The 19,726-nt window shown below is 39.1% G+C and overlaps 2 protein-coding genes across 5 annotated transcripts in view; both read left to right on the forward strand.

Moving 5' to 3' along the window:
- The window catches only part of vps72a (vacuolar protein sorting 72 homolog a), a 113,550-nt gene that overhangs the window by 39,086 nt on the left and 54,738 nt on the right, over positions 1–19,726 (forward strand). The gene's annotated exons all lie outside the window — the stretch shown is intronic.
- Positions 1–19,726, forward strand: part of LOC110965309 (ras/Rap GTPase-activating protein SynGAP-like) — a 75,511-nt gene that overhangs the window by 21,631 nt on the left and 34,154 nt on the right. For 3 of the 4 annotated variants that reach the window (XM_022214343.2, XM_022214504.2, XM_022214582.2), the window contains 9 exons: positions 5,712–5,865; positions 8,794–8,892; positions 9,032–9,292; positions 9,402–9,737; positions 10,675–10,819; positions 11,755–11,899; positions 12,706–12,942; positions 15,118–15,319; positions 18,594–18,784. In XM_022214343.2, the coding sequence (XP_022070035.1) occupies positions 5,712–5,865; positions 8,794–8,892; positions 9,032–9,292; positions 9,402–9,737; positions 10,675–10,819; positions 11,755–11,899; positions 12,706–12,942; positions 15,118–15,319; positions 18,594–18,784 (1,770 nt within the window). The remainder of the gene's footprint in view (positions 1–5,711; positions 5,866–8,793; positions 8,893–9,031; positions 9,293–9,401; positions 9,738–10,674; positions 10,820–11,754; positions 11,900–12,705; positions 12,943–15,117; positions 15,320–18,593; positions 18,785–19,726) is intronic. The other variant, XM_022214426.2, reaches the window with a different exon arrangement.

The raw sequence follows: 19,726 nt of genomic DNA on the forward strand, positions 1-19,726 counted from the left end.
GAAATACAAAGATGTAGACAGGGAGAAAGTAAAGCCATGCAATGCTGACAGCACACTTTCCTCTCACCACAGGAGATGCGTAACAGACATTTTTAGGGCAGGTGTGGACGCCCAATACTCGGAGATGAGGAATGTGGCGTTTAGCAAAGGCTGTAAAAACCTTTCGTTCTTAAATGCGGGGTGAGCTTCAATGCAGGAGCCAAGTTCAAATGTTAAAACAAATTATATATTAAACCAAGGGGTTGTTCCGTGGAGGCAGCAGTGAAGGCTGTGGCGGTGGGGAAGCTTAATGGTGTTGGGGTTAAAGCGGCTCTCTGCCTCAGCCAGCCTGCTTTCCCCTTTAACCACAGCCGATCACCGCTGCCTCAGACAGCTGCCTTCACAGCCTGCTTTGAGTTCTGCCCACACACGCTTAATTCACTCAGTAGTGTTAAGTTGACTTTCCTATAAACCCACAGCATCCAACTTCACACTCTAGCTTTCCAACGCAGCTGCTGTACCTCTGCTGCCAAGTCGCTGTTGCAAAGCATTTTATCATGTACTGTGTTCGGCGATGGCACTGTCAGCTCCTCGGACTGGATGATTCACTGCACCTCTGATCAACATTAAATCTGGACCCTAATGTAGTGCCCCCCCCCCCCCCCTTTCCTGCATAATTATAAGGTGTTTATTTTTATTTGTCCTGCTCTCTGTCCTCTTCCCCCATTTTTCTCACCAATGATAATGATGAAGCAGCATGCTAGCCAAAGCTTTTTTTGATGCAGATAAACCCCACATTTTCACAACAACACTCTTTTAAATTGTCAGATAATTATGAAGGAGTTGTTCTAAAATTTGTTACACAAATTTACTTGTTTGCTTTTAGACAAAGAGATGAAAAAGATTGATGCTACTCCCAGGGCTGACAACTTGTGACCAGATCCTAGAGTGAGATTTGGTTTGTGCGGGATACTACAGGGTATCTAATTTTGAAAATTATTGATCCTATTTCCTGCATTCTGGTGCAATTTAAGAGCATTTTGCCTGTTAAAATCTTACTATAGAGATAACATTAAGGGATAATAATAAAAAACATTGAGCTAAAGAAAAATCTGAAAAAAAAAAACAGAGCAAGGGCAGGCAGTATTGAAAATGGTTCTTCATGTGAAATATGGATGAAAGTTCTGTGGCTGGATGTGCATAACACATTTCAGTATTTTCCATAAATCTATGCAGAATTGAAATAGCTCCATCAACCACTTTGCAAGATTTGTCTTGGAGGATTCTAATGCACACACTCAGCAGTTTCAAGTTGACCACATCAGCCAACTAAACAATAAAAAGTGCTGAAGCAAAAACAAAAGATATCCTCATAACTTAAATTATCCATTCACTGAACAGAATTACAATCAGACACTAAACTCTCTATTAAATGTCAAAACAATCCATGTGACTCTAAAAACTCAACAGCTTTACACACTCTAAGATTAAACTCTCCACAAGGATCCAAAATAAGTTGGACTTCTACATGAGAGCTTTAATTATTCTTCATCTACTTCCTGAAAAGTTTGGTCCATAAAAAAGACAAAAACTAATATTTTCAGCTGAACTAAAGATAGACTTTGCGATTTTTCTGCTCACATGTGTTGTTGTAAATTCTTTCAAATAAATACCCTCCTAACCCCCTGGAAACCAGTGTTTGCCCTGTTTTTGCTCCTCGGCGACCCCAGACAGCCGGTCGTAATGTTTTTTGAGCAACACACCATACTATGACGTTTTTACAGTGAAGGTTCTACTATGAAACCAGTTTGACATGTTCAGGCGTTCTTTGTGTGAAAACTCAGAGATTTCAGGTATCAGAAGGTGGTTTTAAACTTTCTTTGTTAATTTTCTGCTTCAACTTTAAACTAAATTTACTTCACTAAGCCAGCCCTCTGGACTTCCAGTAAGCTGTGTTCCTATTGGCTGTCCAGGTGGCTGCTTGGTGTTATCAGGAACACCTGAGCTGCTCAGTGTCTTATTAGGTTGCAGTCAAACATTTCCTCTGCTTCTCTTCACTGAACTGGGTTTGGCTCTGTTGCTTTAGTTTGTTCTTTAGGTGTTGGCTTGCAGCTTCCAGCAGTAAAATCCTCTTTAATGTGTTTCTTGGTGTGTTTTAGGGCTTTATACTGGATAGTTGTCTTGGTAGATGTGGTTCTTTAGCCACAGTTAGCACGTGGTGCTAATATGTGCAGTGATTAGTGGATTTGGTGCAGCTGAGTTGTGTCTTTATCTTGGCTGTAGTGAGTCTTTAGAAGTTTATGGTCAGACACATTCTGTATTCTTGTTTGTGTATTCTTGTTTGTCTGTATTCTTGGTTGTCCAGAAGGTAAGAGTTCCTGTCCTGATTCTCTGTTTAAAGAGCTTCTCTGGTAGGCTGCAGGAGACTTTAGCTTATGGGTTGTGCTAGTTTGGTTTTTATACGGTTTCATTTGGACGACTATCTTGAGGCCCCTCCATGTGGTTTAGTGAGGTTTTCTGTAACAGTCCTACAAAGCAACCTGCAGCAGAAGAGACTTGGAGAGTTTTTAGGAAGTTCTGGAGACCAGACTTTAGAGCAGCAGAAACATTTGTCAGCAGTTTGAGCAGGAGAAGGTGAGCTTCAGAGTAGAAATGAGATTTAAAAAGAAACCCCTTAAAGATTTAATCTTAAAATTAAACATTGGGAAAGAAAAGGAAATTTTTCCAAGAAGCCGATAAAACATTTGAAAAAAACAACAATTAAACACTAAAACAAACATTTTGAAATCAAATCGGACATTAGAAAAGAATAAAAGGTGAGAAAAGAGTGAAACTAAACATTTAAGAATAATCTAACTAAAGACAAAACATTTGAAAAGACACCAGTTAGACTTTAGAAGATCAAATTAAACAGAAGAGACAAAAAGAGCAAAAACGGGTAAAGGTCTTAGTGTTTTCTAGTAAAAACATCAAGTTGTTCAAACATTTCCTCTTTCTATGTCCTTGGTTTGATTGTGGACAGATTTACTGAGCGCTCATTTCAGAAAACTTTCCAAATAAAGTCTACTAGTAGTTGAAGGCATTGATCAAACTAATGGTACCTTCTGATCTCCACAAACTTAACTGTTCAGTGAAGAGAATCAAAGTTTGTTCAGGATTTCTAAAAACCCCACAGGTGAAGGTCTGAGAAGAACTCAGATGGATGGTCTAAATGTGAAATCAAGACTCATGGTCACAAGTTTTAAGGCTTCTGTTAACCACGAAGTTCAAACTAACAGATCTACTCAAGAACTTTTAGATTTTCAGTCCTCAGACTGTCTAAAGGTTCAAAGTAACAGGAGTACTCAAGAACTTTCAAGATTTCAGTCCTCAGACTGTCAAAAGGTTCAAACTAACAGTGAATCACTCAAACTTAGACGATATCAGTCTTTTGACTGTCTCAAAGTTAAATCTAACCGAGATCTACTGTGGGACTTACAAAATTTCAGCCCTCAGACTGTCTGAAAGCTCAGGTTCTGAGGACTCAGGAGGTCTGGAGGCTTTGGAAAGTCTTGGAACTAAGGGTTCCACCCACCAGCACAGAGGCTGAAGTTCAACCTCCTGGGAAAAACGGTCGAGTCGAGACTCGAGTTAAAAAAAAAAACTCAAACGGCAAAAAATAGAAGATAAATGTGCAAAAAAAAAAAAAAGCATTAGTATCTAAGTGAGTAGTTCAGGGGGATAAGAAAGAGACTACCAAGTGGAAGGCAGCAGGTTCAAGACCTACCACTGGCATTTGTGTCTTTGTCTAAGTTTTTCATAAAATTTAAGAAGGGTCTGGTTTTGAACCAGCAACCTGCAGCTCCATAGGCAAACCCTTAACTCACTGAGCTACAAATCAGATTTAAAAAAATAAACTCGTCGTCCCTTTGACATCGCAGTTTCCAAGTGACTACATGGGTGGAGCCAAGGCAGAGTCTGGGTGGAGAGTAGGAGGAGAGGTGGGTGGCAACCTCCCTCCTCTATTTCTGATTTGACTCCATTCTTGTCTCCTATATATTCTGTGTAAACACAGCCTGCAGTTCAGCTGAATAGTTCCTGAATTTTTGTCATACAACTGCTAGTCACAGTTGCTTTTTGATTGGTTTTAGGAGCGCAGAACTGTTTGTCTTTTTAAATGAGACACGTAAAGTGATTTTTAATGAAATATAACAATTTTAAGGATAGATTTTTCATTTTCCTGATGCAACCTGAAGTCAGTCATATACAGTTCCCAGATGATCTTAAAGATGAATTTCTAGCTGTGATAATTGGGGTAATTTTGGTGTTATTTAACATTTCTTTCAAACCCCACCAGCAGGATTTGGGGTTAAGTGAAGCTAATCATCAGCTTACTTTTGCTTCACGTCTAAGCACAAGCCTACTTGTCAACTTATGTAAATTATTTGACATTTCTCCTATTTAAAGTACTTATGGATGTATGCCTCAAATCGTAGATGAGAGATCATGTGAGTGGTAGATATTCAGTCAATGTCAGTGACCCACGACAGCAAAACTGCAGAAAGTATAGCTTCAACTCTGCTTATTTCTCCCTGTCATGTTAATTCCTATGATGCAGTTTCTATTTAAATCTTTCTTTTGCATTATACACACCAGACGCTGATACGATTATGCTGTTAAACATCACTTTTTGTTGATTTTCTTTTTTATATCTAATGCATCTTGCTGCTATGTGTAGATTCTAAGGATTTTCTGTTGGTTTTACAGGATTTTTACTGGGTAATACAATCATGTAAATGCGTAAGGGTGGCAGCAATCTTCTCGTCTAACTTAGAAGAGAAAGAGAAGAATCTTATATATCCCAAAATGTTCAACCAAAGCAGCTTAATAATTATTTTTGGCTGCTGAACTGGAACTTTGCCCTCTGTATCTTATATCTCTCTCCACCAGCAAATCAATTTACTGGTTCACATTGAGTTTCTATTTGCTGCCTCTCACCCTGAACAGCTCCAGCTGAACCTAAAGGCCAGGCACCCACTCACTGGCTGAGATGGTAACACTCACATACTGTAAGTTCTACTGATTTAAGCTTTAATGCAGCTCTGCTTTCTTTCCCCCACTGCTCTCAGCAACAAAATGATTTTTCCGACTGCATGTTTTCAGTCGCCACGCTGACCTCGCTTGCCTTAAAGATGATCTTTGTTCACCTTTCTGCTTCCAATTCCACCACTTCTCTGTATACATCATGGCGCTGCCCTCTTCTAAAGGTTACTCTATAATTCTCCATCCCTTTTTAGGACTGCATTCGGGTGTTTTTGCAGACTGCAAGTGCTGAGCTGCTCCTTTTAGCTTCCATTTTGGCCCCACAGTGGGCAATACCCAACATTAGATTAGCTTTATTAAAAATTCGAGAGTGGTTATAGGCAATTAAAGGATTGCATTTCCAGACAACACCTCAATCTGAGCCACTGTGGACCGTTTCCTCACTTGCACTATGAGTCACATGAGCCGAGTCAATAGACCAAACTGCAAACACAAGAAGGGAAATCTGGTCGTCTTAAGTTTTTCTTTTCATTAAAAAAAAACTCATTATAAAAGGATCAAACCTCAAAAATCACACTGAAAGTGCAGGAGTGGTACACAAGGATTTTGGAGCTGCAGTGACTCATGTTGTATGATATGAGAACACCAATATAATCATATCTGAATACTGAAAGTGAGTAAATCTTTTCTTCTTGTTCTTCTCTTGCTAGGACTCGCTTGATGCAAAGCTTCAAAGAATCCCACTCCCACGAGTCCCTTCTTTCTCCTAGCAGTGCTGCAGAGGCTTTGGACCTAGTTTTGGATGAAGATGCCATAATCAAACCTGTCCACTCTAGCATTTTAGGACAAGAGTACTGCTTTGAGGTTTGTTAAGTTGTTTAACCTTCTCCATGGTTTCGCCTGCCTACTAGGGGTGTAACGGTACACAAAAATCACGGTTCGGTACATATTTCGGTACGAAAGTCACGGTTCGGTTCTCAGTTAAGGGGAAAAATAGAAGGAAAAAAACCCTGCTGATATAAGAGCTGGTATGACTTTATGGCTGTAGTGTGGACGAGAAGGAACTTCATAATGGGGCTCTATCACCTAAAAGAGGAAATATATTTTAATGAAACTGCTAAAAAAACAAACAAACAATGGCATTTAGTTAGTTGTAGGCTAAGAAAATACACAATATAATCATTTATCTATAGCAAAGAGCACAGCAATAATGTAAAGTTAATGTAAGCTGACCTCATCATAACTGTAAAACCTCAGTTCTCAATAACGGAGTATGGCCGTAGATCTGATGCTATGAAAACACCAATGGACTTGGTTATTGCTTTAGCCCGTTATGAATTGCTAGGCAGGGTTTAATGAAATGATGTTGGGAGCATCGTTTGCACAGTTCGCTGTTTTTTCCTAGCAGTGGGAATAGTTATGCTTGGATGGTGCTTTTTCAAATGTGTGTCTAAGTTTGACCTGTTGCTGGATGCATAGTTGAGGACTGCTTCACAGTGTTGGCATACGGCTTTCGTCTTGACCACTTATTTTTCTCCTTTTTCGTACCTCACTGGGAAACCAAAGTGATCCCAAATGGAGCGTCTTCCAGCTCTAGCTTCTTCTCGTTGTTGCTAGCATTAGCCATGAAGCCCCTGTTGTGCCGAGTTATGCCTGCCTGCCGATATCTGCATGCAGGTTGCGCCCGCTCCGCTAAAACGGAAACTATGAAACGCCAAACTGTTTTCTCTGGTACAGTACTTCTTGATAATGAAAAGATGTTATATGAAAGCTTGTGCTCCCCCGACCTGCATGCAGATATCGGCGGGCAGGCATAACTCTGCACAACACCTGCAGGAGAATAACGATCTGTCACATCCTGTGGTTCCCTGGAAACTACTTGTTTTTAGTTCCGCAATACTGCGCGACTGTGTGAGCCGGAGGAGGTCCACCGCAACTGTGGGCACTATGAAGTTTTAGGTTTCGCCATTAAAACAGTTCTGTACATTCTTAATAGTCTTAAAATGTTTGTACCGCGGTACACCTCTGTACCGAACGGAACGGGCCTGTACCGAACAGTTTGGTACGAATACGTGTACCGTTACACACCTACTGCCTTCTACTGGATTTAGTTTCTTATTTTTTTCATTCTCACTGTATTTATGAAGCAGTGAAGTACTACAAAGCACTTCACTCATAGTTTAGGGAGTTAGTGCTGAAACAGTTCAGTTGATTATTCAGCTTAAGTCTTTCATTTAGCAAATATGTTGAAGCTTTTAGTGGCTCTGGCTTATTGAATTTCCAGAGTTCCTCTTTTTGTGTGGTTTATAAATCAGTCATTTGGAATTTTGCAGGTTTTAGATGGTCAAAAACAAGCAATTGAAACATGTAAACTTGGGTTTTTATGCTTCTTACAAATTGTTACTCACTGTGGCAGTGCTCGATTTAGACGGTCGCCAGGTCTGGCGACCGTCCAAATCTGTGGTCGCCGGGTCGCCATTTGCGACTAAAAACGTCGCAAATGGCGACCCGGCGACCGTCCAAATCGAGCGCTCGATCGAGCTGAACCGCGTATCATGTTTTCTTCATGGAGGCAGCCACTTTGTATGATGTCATCAACCTCCTATCATTCCCAGCGCTGGCGGCGACCTGGCGACCGTCTAAATGGAGCGCTGCTGTGGGCTCATTTTTCACTGTAATGTAAAATCACAGCACAACCTTAACTAGAAGGAGAGAGAACTTAGAAATGTCTTTTGTGCAATATAACACTGGTAGAACACCATAGATCATTAAACAGGGAAAAAGAAAAGTTTAATTTCATTATTTATTTTACAAAAAAAAAAATGGAATCAACATGCACAAATGTCAAATTACATAAATTATATATATAAATAAAAGGTAGATTTTTTTCAGATGATTTATTTTACATTAATTGACTGAACTGACATGTATATAATTTTTCCAAGTACTCACAGATGTTACCAGTACTTCTTTTTTGTGTCAAGGAATGCAAAATTTGTGCTTTTTTTTTTTTTTTTTAAACAAAATCTGGTTTGAGCAAATGGTTTCTTTTTGGCAAATTCTGAATGAAACATGTAGATTAAAGTGACTTGATGAAATATGAAGATTTTAAGCCAATGGTATATGTCCACAAGGCATTTATAGATGCAAGACATCTGGCTGCTTCTCAGCATTAGATGCCTCACAATAGGTGATTGACAGGTGCTCTTAAATAGAAATCCAACACAGGCTCCACCCTTCTACAGCCTGCATCTGATTGGACAGAGGCTTCACTTGTAGACTGCTTGCCCCTGGACTTAAAATTGGACCATCATGGCAGCTCAATTGGAAACTTTCCCTTATATTGTAAAAAGAGTTCACCAAAATGTGTTTCTAAAACCATTTGGTGCAAGAAAAGTGGCCTACCATTTCCTAATTCTGTCTTCATTTTACACTGACAGAAGTTAGTTTAAAAGTTTTTGGATGGTTTCTAGAAATATCAAGTGGTGGCCTGATGCCCCTGATTTGCATAAAGAAGCTGAGACCTCGACTTTATGCAAATGAGGAGTGGGCACCGCAGTGCTTCATCTCTCAAAATGTACAAAACAACAGTTCTCTCTGTTTTTGTGTTTTCTGCCTCTGATAAATGGTGTCATTTTGCATTTTTTTAAATTTATTTTTACAAAAGCACCATGTTATTCAAAACTGCTGGTCCATTTTAGGGGTCAGAGTAATGAAAGTAATTGTTAGTTGTAGCCATATCAAGAATATTTCATCATCACGAATGACTAAAATGATAAGTTTTACCTGCAGGTAACCACCAATTCAGGGACAAAATGTTTTGCCTGCCGTTCAGCTTCAGAAAGAGACAAGTGGATTGAAAATCTGCAACGAGCCATCAAACCGAACAAGGTAAATTCAGCACAACAGATTTCAATGCTCCAGATTCTGAAGCTGAGCAACAATGTGTAACCGAACCACCGGTGATTTGTCACTCCACAGCCAACTAATGAAGGCTGTAACATTAAGGACAGTTATAATGCAGTAACAGAACTCCTCGTTTCACTTTAAGGATAACAGCAGACGGGTTGACAATGTGCTCAAACTGTGGATCATCGAAGCTCGAGACCTTCCAGCTAAGAAACGCTACTATTGTGAACTGTGTCTGGATGACATGCTGTACGCACGCACCACCAGCAAACCCCGGACCGACACCGTCTTCTGGGGCGAGCATTTTGAGTTTAACAATTTGCCTACCATTCGTAGCCTTCGTTTGCACCTCTACAAGGAAACGGACAAAAAAAGACGCAAGGTAAAGGAAGTGTCTCAGTGATGTCACCCATATGTAATCCTGTGTTCCCTGTTGCAGACAAATTGAAGACGTCTATCCGTCTTAATGTGTGTTTTTGTTGGCAATCTAGGAAAAAAGCACATACCTTGGCCTTGTCAGCATCCCCATATCAAGCATCACAGGCCGGCAGTTTGTCGAGCAGTGGTACCCGGTGATACAGTCCAGTGTTCTGGCCAAAAGCGGTGGCGTCGGAAGCGCCAAAGTGATCAACGCCTCGCTACGCGTCAAATCTCGCTACCAGACGATGAACATCCTCCCGATGGAGCTGTACAAGGAGTTTGCAGAGTACATCACCAACAACTACCGAACACTGTGTGCAGTCCTGGAGCCGCTGTTGAGCGTTAAAAGCAAAGAGGAGGTGGCGTTTGCTCTGGTGCACATCCTTCAAAGCACGGGGAAGACGAAGGTACACAAAGGGTCAAATGTAGCCTGATGGTGTGTCGTTTTGTCCTGAATAGCTGCTGGGTCAATGTATAATTGAGGGACTTTTGAGGTCCATGAGATATATCTTGCATACATTTTTATTAAAAGTTTAAAAAAATGTTTTTTGTGTTCATTATGATCATGTCTTTACAAATTCCATCATTATTTATTATGGAAACAATCACTTATTAATAAAAATAACTGGATATCAATAAAATGTCAACTAAATAATAATCACAATTTAATAACAACCACCTTCTAGTTAGATAAACAATAACAAAATAAGCTTATTCAGAAATTATTATTTTTGTTAATTTGAGATAATCATGACAGATATTTCTTTTTTTGGCAATATATCAAGTTTTATATGGAAAATAACAACTTGTATCTGTGTCCAAGAAATCACTTTCAACTAAGTTCCCCATTACAAAAACACCTCTCAAGGAAGTGTGTTAATTCCAGATCACATGACCTGCTCCACATGATGTCATTTCCTCCTGAAGAAAAGGCTGGCCAGACTCCAAGGCTTTCTGAGTTATTTAATATAAAGTAGTGTGTGAGTCAAGCGTGGATTTATGGCATCCCAAAAGGTTTACTACAATATCTTTATAAATAACTTTCTATTTCAGTTTTACTCAATTGTATATATAATATTCAGAAGAATCTTTGTGTAAAAATGCCATGTGGTGTTTGGTTCTCGGAGGCCATGTTGATTTTAGGCCTGAAAACAGCAAAAATGTCAGCTATGATACCTGTCAACTATGTTCCAAAAAGTCCAACAATTATATATTGACCCAGCTGCTGTTCTGTCACTACGCTCGATGAGCTCGATTTTTTTTTTTAAGTGCAGTAAATTTAGAGAGAAAAATGTCATTTCCTTTGTGTGCGCTCCACTGAACTGCAGCCTAATCTCTTCTCAGGAGTTCCTGTCAGACATGGCCATGTGTGAGGTAGATCGATTCATGGACCGTGAGCACTTGATCTTTCGGGAGAACACGCTCGCTACAAAGGCTGTGGAAGAGTACCTCAAACTGATAGGTCATAGATACCTCAAGGATGCTATAGGTAAGGCTCATCGTAGTCATAACGACATGCTAATGCACATCACTGTGTCTGTTATTCCCCCACCGCCTCACATGTTTCCATCACAAAAGCTAGACGAGGCTGAATTCTATCATGAACAGCATCTGTTATTCAGTAAAAAATGATTGTGACTTTGTTGGATGTTGGAGCTTGTTTGATCTACATTTGGGATGACATTTTCTCAAATTGCTCTAATTGGTGATGGCAGAATTTTAGGAAAGAAACTGGCATCTAAGAAGAATAATCTAAAAGTCACATTAGCTAGTAGGAATCGTGTTTTGATAGCATTTATGTGTCACAATGTTATATGCCAATTTTTATTTGCTAGTTTTTTTCCGACAGTGAAAAAGGTTTTTCTTCATGCAAACCAGCCGGAATCAGATGCATTTGATGCACACATACCAACTGATTTTCACTTTGAAAATGCGTGCTTTCAGAGTTTCAGGGTAAACAAACAGAAATTATGGTTCTTGAGTATCTAAAATTTGCAATGTCCTAGATTGCAGCTGTCTCCTTTTCACTTTCGCAGGAATATTTGTTATTTTGTTATTACAAACTGCTGATGAAAAGGAAAAATGCAAAATCATGCACAGCAATGTGTATCGAACTGGGCGTGTTTATGTACGAGCACACATGAGCACACATTTGGCACCTGTCATTTAGATCTTTAACTCTGCCTGTTTTTCCAACACATTAACTTCAAGAACTGCCTGTTCACTTTCTTGCTAATATATCCCACCCACTGACAGGACCCTTTGTAGCGCCATGATTAATGTTATTCACTTTACCTGTCAGTTGTTTTAATGTTCTGGATGATCGGTGAATGTGCAAATGTGTCCTCGCTGAACATTTACTTACAGATGAATATTTTGCATTTTTCCAGAAAGCGTAATGACAGTGCCATCTGCAACTTTCAGGTGACTTTATTCGAGCCTTATATGAGTCTGAGGAGAACTGTGAGGTGGATCCCATGCGCGTCCCACCGTCCGTCCTCGCTGACCATCAAGCCAACCTCCGCATGTGCTGCGAACTCTTACTCTGCAAGATTATCAACTCTCTCTGGTCAGTTTTGCCCACATTGCACCCTCAGAAAGTTATATGCTAATATGTATAGCTGTTCTGCATGTGTGCTGACCGATGCCATGCGGATCCTTAAACAGCCTCAGGAATGTAACTTTCTGTCTGGACTCAGTTTTGTCTATTTTGGCTGTTGAATGTGGGGTCAGTTAAAAATGTGAAACTGAAACTGAAAAATACTATATTTAACAGGGATAAAAAAACTAGACACAAAAAATACATAAATAAAACAGTGGTTTATGAATAAATTAATTAATTACAGAATACACACATTTATAATAATAATAACAATAATACTAATAATAAAACTAATAATAATAATAATTATTATTATTATATTATGTAATTTAATACAAACACATTTATTCAAAGAAATTACAAAAACTTCAAGCGCAATTGTTTATAATTTGGTTTGAATCAATGCAGTTGCATTTAATTTGCAATTCATTAGAATGTCATATGAATCTTCATAGTAACTAGAAAATGAAAAGTTTATTTTTCCACAAACTCTGCACATACCTACACATAATTTACTCCATTAATCATTTAGGATTAAGATGTTTTCCCAGTCATTTGACTGGAAACACTAGCAAATTCATCAATTTCATGTTAAACTGTGTAAAAAATATTGAATAAACACATTCTCCATCTGGGTAGGGTATCATAGTTGGTAGTTTTCCATACGCTTTAATGTCCTGACCTTGAATTCCTGGGGGCCTCCAGAAAAACTGCAGCATTTTATCTTGCTGTTCTCCTTGACAGTTGTAATGAAAACTGTGTTCTCGTTTCAGCATATTTCCCCGGGAGCTGAAGGAAGTTTTCGCCTCATGGAGAGCCAGATGTGCTGAGCGTGGAAGAGAGGATCTGGCTGACAGCCTCATCAGCTCCTCCCTGTTTCTGCGCTTCATGTGCCCAGCCATCATGTCGCCCTCCCTGTTCAACCTGATGCAGGAGTATCCCGCCGAACGCACGTCCCGAACGCTCACCCTCATCGCCAAGGTGATGCAGAACCTGGCCAGCTTCAGCAAGTGAGTGTCTGTCTTCACGTTACACTAATTTGACTCATTTCATTTTTAGCTGTGCAGGCATTTGATGCTTGTGGGATGCATGTCACCGAGGAACATCGTGGAAATAGAAGCTCGCGGTTCCGACTGAGACAGTATAAGCTGTTAGTCACCCACACTCTGCTGCAACACATTTGTTCTTAACTTCACTGTGTACCCTGCACTGACATATTTTTGAATATTTTACCAAATTCCTCTGGCTTAAATAGGAAGTTGTGATTATGACATCAGAAATGCTGTCTACTAATTTATAGGACTCAGTTAAAGAACTTAATTGCTGAAATATTTACAAGGTCACACCTCTTATACTTCTGGCTCCCTGAAACATTTCACTGTGTGTCATCAGATACCTAAAAAACTCAATGTGACCTTCAAGATGAACTTCCTGCTTGCTGCCTTAGCTCTATGATTCCCTATGAAGCTTAAACAACTGGTCAGTGAATTAAATAACAGAAAATGTACTGCCTGAAATGCTAATAATCAAGTGTAACTTCAAACAAATCAAGAGTTTATGTAAAATGGCTTCCGTAACGTGAGGATTTGCTGTTTTTTTTCTGTTTTAAATTACTGTAAGTTAAATGTTTGGCTTTTGGAGCAGGTTGTTTTTCATTGTTTTCAGATTTAAAGCACAGCCCATAGTCCATTAACTACTTTTATTCTGACTCAGGAGTCAAATGCCAAAGAGGACTTTCACATTTGATGCAAAACACCATTTTATCAAAATGACCCAGTAATAGTCTCCCCTTTATAAACACCTGCTTATGTATTTAGGCTTCATCATAAGAAATGGGCAAATGCAAAGCTGATGAAGGCCATGAGGTGCATTTGAAAGCTGCTAAACGGAACCTGAGTTAAGATTAAATTACCAACATACTGTTAACAGCAGTCATGAATTACACATTAAATGTGTTTACATGCACTCTAGTTTCCCAGCTCTACATTATTTAGAGCAACAACACATAGTACAAGTTACATAGAAGTTTGCAGCGTCACATAAATAAAGAAATATGCTGGTGATGGCCACGTAGTGAGGGTCTGCACGCTGAGATACAGCTGAAAGCCAGACAGTGGTAATAAATATTACTGTTTTTACTGCTGTTTCTGTCTTTACTACTAATATTTGGATGGAGAAGCTAAATCTATTGGGTAAATTTGTAAGTGAAGCAAAGTCCAGACAGCTTGAAACTAAACTGAGCTCATTTTCTAATTCTTGAGCTAACCGAGTGAGAGTAGAAACAACAGATTTGCTGGATGAGGAGAAGTCAAAGGCCACCAACACAGATGGTCTGAAATCTGGATGCTGAAAATAAGATGTATGTAAGATGAATGTAAACTTGGGTTTGAATAAAAGAGTTCTCAACATAATATCCAGAATATGAACTCATATAGGACTCATAACTAAAAAAAAAAAATCAGAACAAAAGCAAGAAAGTGGCATTGGTGGTACAAGGTCAGCCATCATGGGTGGCTATGAAGTAAAATTTAGAAAGTCCTCCTTTGCACAGATGATCATTTAAAGGTTGTACAAGCTGGAATACTTTACCTTTAGCTATCAGAGAATGCTCCACCTTTGTCAGCTTTAAGAGACAGTTTGAGGCATGGCTGATTAACACTCAAACGTGTGAACATTGAGAAATTCAGGTACTTTAAAAACAGGCTTTTTAACTACTTTATGACAGGCTGTGCCAAGAGAGCACTTTTCTAAAAAAAAAAAAAAAAAAAAAGTAGCACTTTAGGGTAGATTTAACCCAGCCAATATTCAATTTTTGTTGTCTTTGTTTATTATATTGTTTTTTCTATGTCTGTATCCATGTATGTTTTTCTTTGGTGTGTGGGACAACAGATGGAAATTAGCCTTGTGCTAAATCCAGCGAATTTACTGCAACCTTGTGTAAAGTATTTTCAGATTGTATGTTCATTAATTTACACTGTCCTATCCAAATAAAAAAGGAAAAGAAAAGAAAAATCACTGTCCACACACCTGTTGAAGTTCTTTCTATGATAACTAGCATACAAGATCTTATCCTGCTTCCTAACTCCTATCCATAAAACCTATATACATTGCACTTGGTTGAACTGCAGGCTGTGCACTGCGCTAACGCTCTTTTCTTTGTCTTCGTGTGTCTGTAATGTTTGCAGATTTGGACCTAAGGAAGAATACATGTACTTCATGAATGAGTTCCTGGAGATGGAGTGGGGCTCCATGCAGCAGTTCCTCTATGAGATTTCCAACATGGACACCGGTGGAAACGCTGGAGGGTTCGAGGGCTACATCGACCTCGGCAGAGAGCTGTCCATGCTCCACAGCTTACTGTGGGAAGTGATGGGCCAACTTAGCAAGGTGGGTAAAGAACACAGCGAGTAAACTCTGTGAAAACCCAAGCGGTTAATTAGCTTTCATACTTGTCTCCTCTTTGCTCTGTATAAACACAACCTGCAGGTCAACACAGTTCAGCCAAAAAGTCCCTGAAATGTAGTTTCTTTGTTGTTTGGATCTGGTTACAACAAATGCTTTATTCTTGCAAACTTTTAAATAAAACATGGAGAGTGAAATGATGATGATAAAAATATTGTGATTTTTAGCTCACATTTGTTTGTGTTTTTCCAATGAACCAAAAGTCACACATGACTGATTCAAGGAAAGTTAAAGATCTGAAAATTGCTGCCCTTTCCACAGATTCCTGCTATGACAAATGGTGTAATTTTGGTGATTTAAAAAATAAATTAAAAAAATAGCATGCATTCAAAACCGCAGGCAGGTTTTTGGTTCAGTGGATTAAATTGAATATTTAATATGATTTCTCCCTCTGTCTGAAAAACGTAGCGAGTGGAGAGAAAATGATGAACTGCAGCAGCCTATCTAACAGACACTGTTTGAAAAATATATAAAAACTGAAGTGTAATTGTTGCAGCATAATTAATGTTGTGGCATTGTCCTGGAGCAAAGGCACGCCAAAGATTTACTCTTTTTTTTTTGTTGCTTGCTTTGAACATTTTAATTTTTGTTAACAGTGAGACAAGTCTATATAGTAGAGTCATGCCACAAAATGAGTTACTCCTCTTGTTTTTGGGTAAAGCAGAGAACTTTCTGAAGCACTGTCTGTATTAATATTATCCCTTAAACTTTGACCGTTGCAGTGTGCAGTATGAAATAAGCTGTCATCTGTGTGTGGCTTAAGCAATTATATATTCGTAAGAGACACCGTGACAAATTTGATGCAACTGTGCAGAGGATTGTGGGTCAGAATGGGCATAAAACATGCTGGCTTGTGTACTACACCGTCAGTTTTGGCATATTACATTAGACCTACTATATATGGGGACACACTGATTCAGTATGGATACTGGAATGCACCATATATGATTTGACAAAAAGTCAATTCCCCTTCAGATATTTCCATATATCAAATATATCTCACCTGATAAAGTAACACAGCCTATAATATAATCTCTGGTACTAATACCGAGTGCTGATCTGCTATCATGCTCACTTTATCCCAGCGTTTGCATGTTAAATGTGTCGGAAAACTGCCCAATGCTCAAAATGTCATCCTGAAAAACGTTGTTATGTAACGTTGAATGAATTATAGAGATCAGCAAATACCCGTTCTGCTTAATAAGCTAAGTATGAGCCATTTTTATTAAGTCTGTCTTTGTTATCTTAATAATATATCAAATTATAATTTAACATAACTGCTATAAGATGCTTGCGTGCTAATTTCTTTGAACTTGGGAGAATCCGTCTGTGTCTCATCTTTTTCTTATCACTCCCTGCCAAGTCAAAAAACACCAGTATGACGACATGAGGTCTGAAATCAGTTTTTTCTTTTGTCTGATCCTTTTTGTGTTCATGCCCACGCGCCCCAATTGGTTGTAATCGTACAGCACTGTCATTAAAAAGATCTTGAGATGTCTCCTGGTGGGGAAAAATGAGTAAAACACACTGCCCAGACAAAGAAAAGTTGCACCCTCTAACATTTTTTGGACTGCCTTTAGCTTTGAGGATGACACTCATTCGCTGTGGCATCGTTTTAGTAAGATTCTGCAATGTCACAACATTTATTTCTGTCCAGAGATGCATACGTTTTTCACCAAGATCTTATATTGATGAGGGGAGAGTTGGGCCGGTGTGTAAAGCCTTCTCTAGCACATCCCAAAGATTCTTAATGTGGCTTTGGTCTGGATTCTGTGGAGGACAGTCCACAAATGAATATGATGCTTCCTGAACCACTCTTTCACAGAAAGATGATTGAATCCTGGCATCGTCATGTTGAAACACGCCCGTACCATCAGGGAAGAAGAACTCCATTAATGGATTGTCGGTTTAAAAGTAACACTATTCTAAAGTAAGAAATGACAAAATGAACATAGTCCAACTCCATTGATATAAAGACCTGGTCATTCAGTGTATTCAGGTATCAGCTGACCTCGTTCTTTGCGAACATAACGTTACTGAACCTGAACAACCCCAGATCATAACCCTGACCCCCACAGGCTGGTAGACACTAGGCATGATGAGGTCATCACTTCATCCACCTCTCTTCTTACCCTGATGCCCCCATCACTTTGGAACAGGCTAAATCTGGACTCATCAGACCACATGACCGACCACATTTGCTCCTTCCTTCCAGGATAGTGGACGTTAAGGCCATCGGTGTTTCTAAGAGACTGGGCAGTAAGACAACCTAACTCACTCCCCAGAATTAATACGACTCAAGATATTCTTTAAAGAATTTGTATTGCCACCTTTTTGTATATCTCTTGCTAAATGCAGGACTGCAGATTATGATTAATATTAACATGAAGGTTTTTTTGTTTAGCCTTGCTGTACGGAAACTTTAAATGTGGCTTTGGAGTTTCGAAAAATTGATGATGCTGCCATTGAAATATCATCTCCGTCTCATGTCCAAGCTTTTTACCTTTTGATGCACAACATGGGTCAAAAGTGACCCTAATGCAATGGAAAATGGGTACCTCCTGACCCACGCTGTGCTTCAAAGGGGTTAATTTGATGAGTCTTATGTATTTTGTTGCTCCTCCAGAAAGTGTTTTATCGTGTCTCGATCATATCTGCCATTTATCATGCTTTAGAAATATGAATATAACAATATTTGTGAGCTTAAGGCATGAGCATGATGTGAACCAAACTGCCACATTGGCAGTTTTGATTTTACCCCATAACTCCACATTTAAGGATGCTGCTGCCTAAGCTAGCCATTTTTAGATTTCTCCTGACTGAATACACTTGAGCTGTAGAAAGTGTTGCTCCTACAAGATGAATTATGTGATTATTTGTTTATATTTGTCTGGACGTTTTAATAATTTGTTCGACGAGTGTTCTTAATCTGATTTTAGTAGTTTCAGAACCATCGTTTCCATGACCAGAGGATATATCTTCTGTTATAGTTGTTTGAGAAATGAGAAGCTCCTCACTGCATCAGCTAGGGTTAAATAAGTTGTTGCAGCTGAAACATATCCATTGCTGCAGTAATTATCCAATGGAAGGCTCTTACCTATTTGCTTAGTTAAATCCAGGTGGCAACTTTTTTTTTTTTGGCCATGCAGGGTTTAAAGTTTGGTATTTACCTGATTTTGAAATCCTGCCCATTCTGTAGGATGCCATTCTGAAACTTGGACCCCTGCCTCGGTTGCTGAATGACATAAGCGTCGCCCTAAGGAACCCGCAGCTTCACATGCCTACAAATCACCAGCCAGATCGACCAAAGGACAGACTCTTCTCCCGTCCATCTTTCAACCGTCTTATGTCCTCAGACTTCCAAAGCCTTATGATGCGTGACCTAAACAGGTATCCGCCCAATGTTTCCTGTTATTTTCTGTCAAGTTTTTGCTGTCATCAGACCTAGTTGTGATATTGTCCTAAAGACAATTAGAAAAGCACTCAGAGACCATTTACTATAGATGTACCCACAAGCAAAATGACCTTGCGCTGAGCACAGGCATGTGCTATTCATGTGTATGCTATGTATGGATACCGAATCGTGTGACCTAAAATATGTAGCGGGGAGAGAGAATTGATGAGACTCAGAAACACCCCCAGAATTTAATCAATTGATCCTTGTGTCATTTACAACCGATAAGTCCTGAAAAGTCCCCAGCAGTTAATTTTTAGGAGGATCGTAATCATGTGATGTAGTGTTCAGTTGTGTCATGACGGCGTGCCACTATCTCGCCCACGATACATAAATCTTTAACAAATCCCTGGATACAGACTGTAAGCCATATCACTGCCAAAATCTATTCACTTGGTCCTTGTCATTTTTGACCTTCCCTGAAATTTTCATCCAAATCTGTTAATCTGTTTTTGAGTAATGTTGTGCACAGAAAGACAGACGGACAAACGCATGCCGATCGTCACATAACTCTGCCGCGTTCATCGGCAGAGTAAAAAAATCATAAAAATGCATCTCAAATTTAAAGCACTGGTTGAACAAACAGCACAAATACTTTCCAATAATGTTCAAAGATGTGTAAAAATACAGTTTTAATTAGATTTTTTTAAAAATCCTCAAATCTATAAATATGCAAATTCATTTTTAAAAGATTACCCTCTGCCTTCTACTACATCACTGTTTTTTACAATTTCAGCAGGTTTCAAGTTTTGACATTCTGGTCTAAGTTGCCTTTTAGATGAGGACTGACTGTGATGATAAAGTCTCTTAACAACTTAGGTTACTTGTTTTGAGACATTTTGCTCTCTATCAGCTGTTTCATGTTTCTTTGTTGTCAT

Source organism: Acanthochromis polyacanthus, chromosome 11 (assembly GCF_021347895.1).
Source record: "Acanthochromis polyacanthus isolate Apoly-LR-REF ecotype Palm Island chromosome 11, KAUST_Apoly_ChrSc, whole genome shotgun sequence".
Classification (NCBI taxonomy): Eukaryota; Metazoa; Chordata; class Actinopteri; family Pomacentridae; genus Acanthochromis; species Acanthochromis polyacanthus.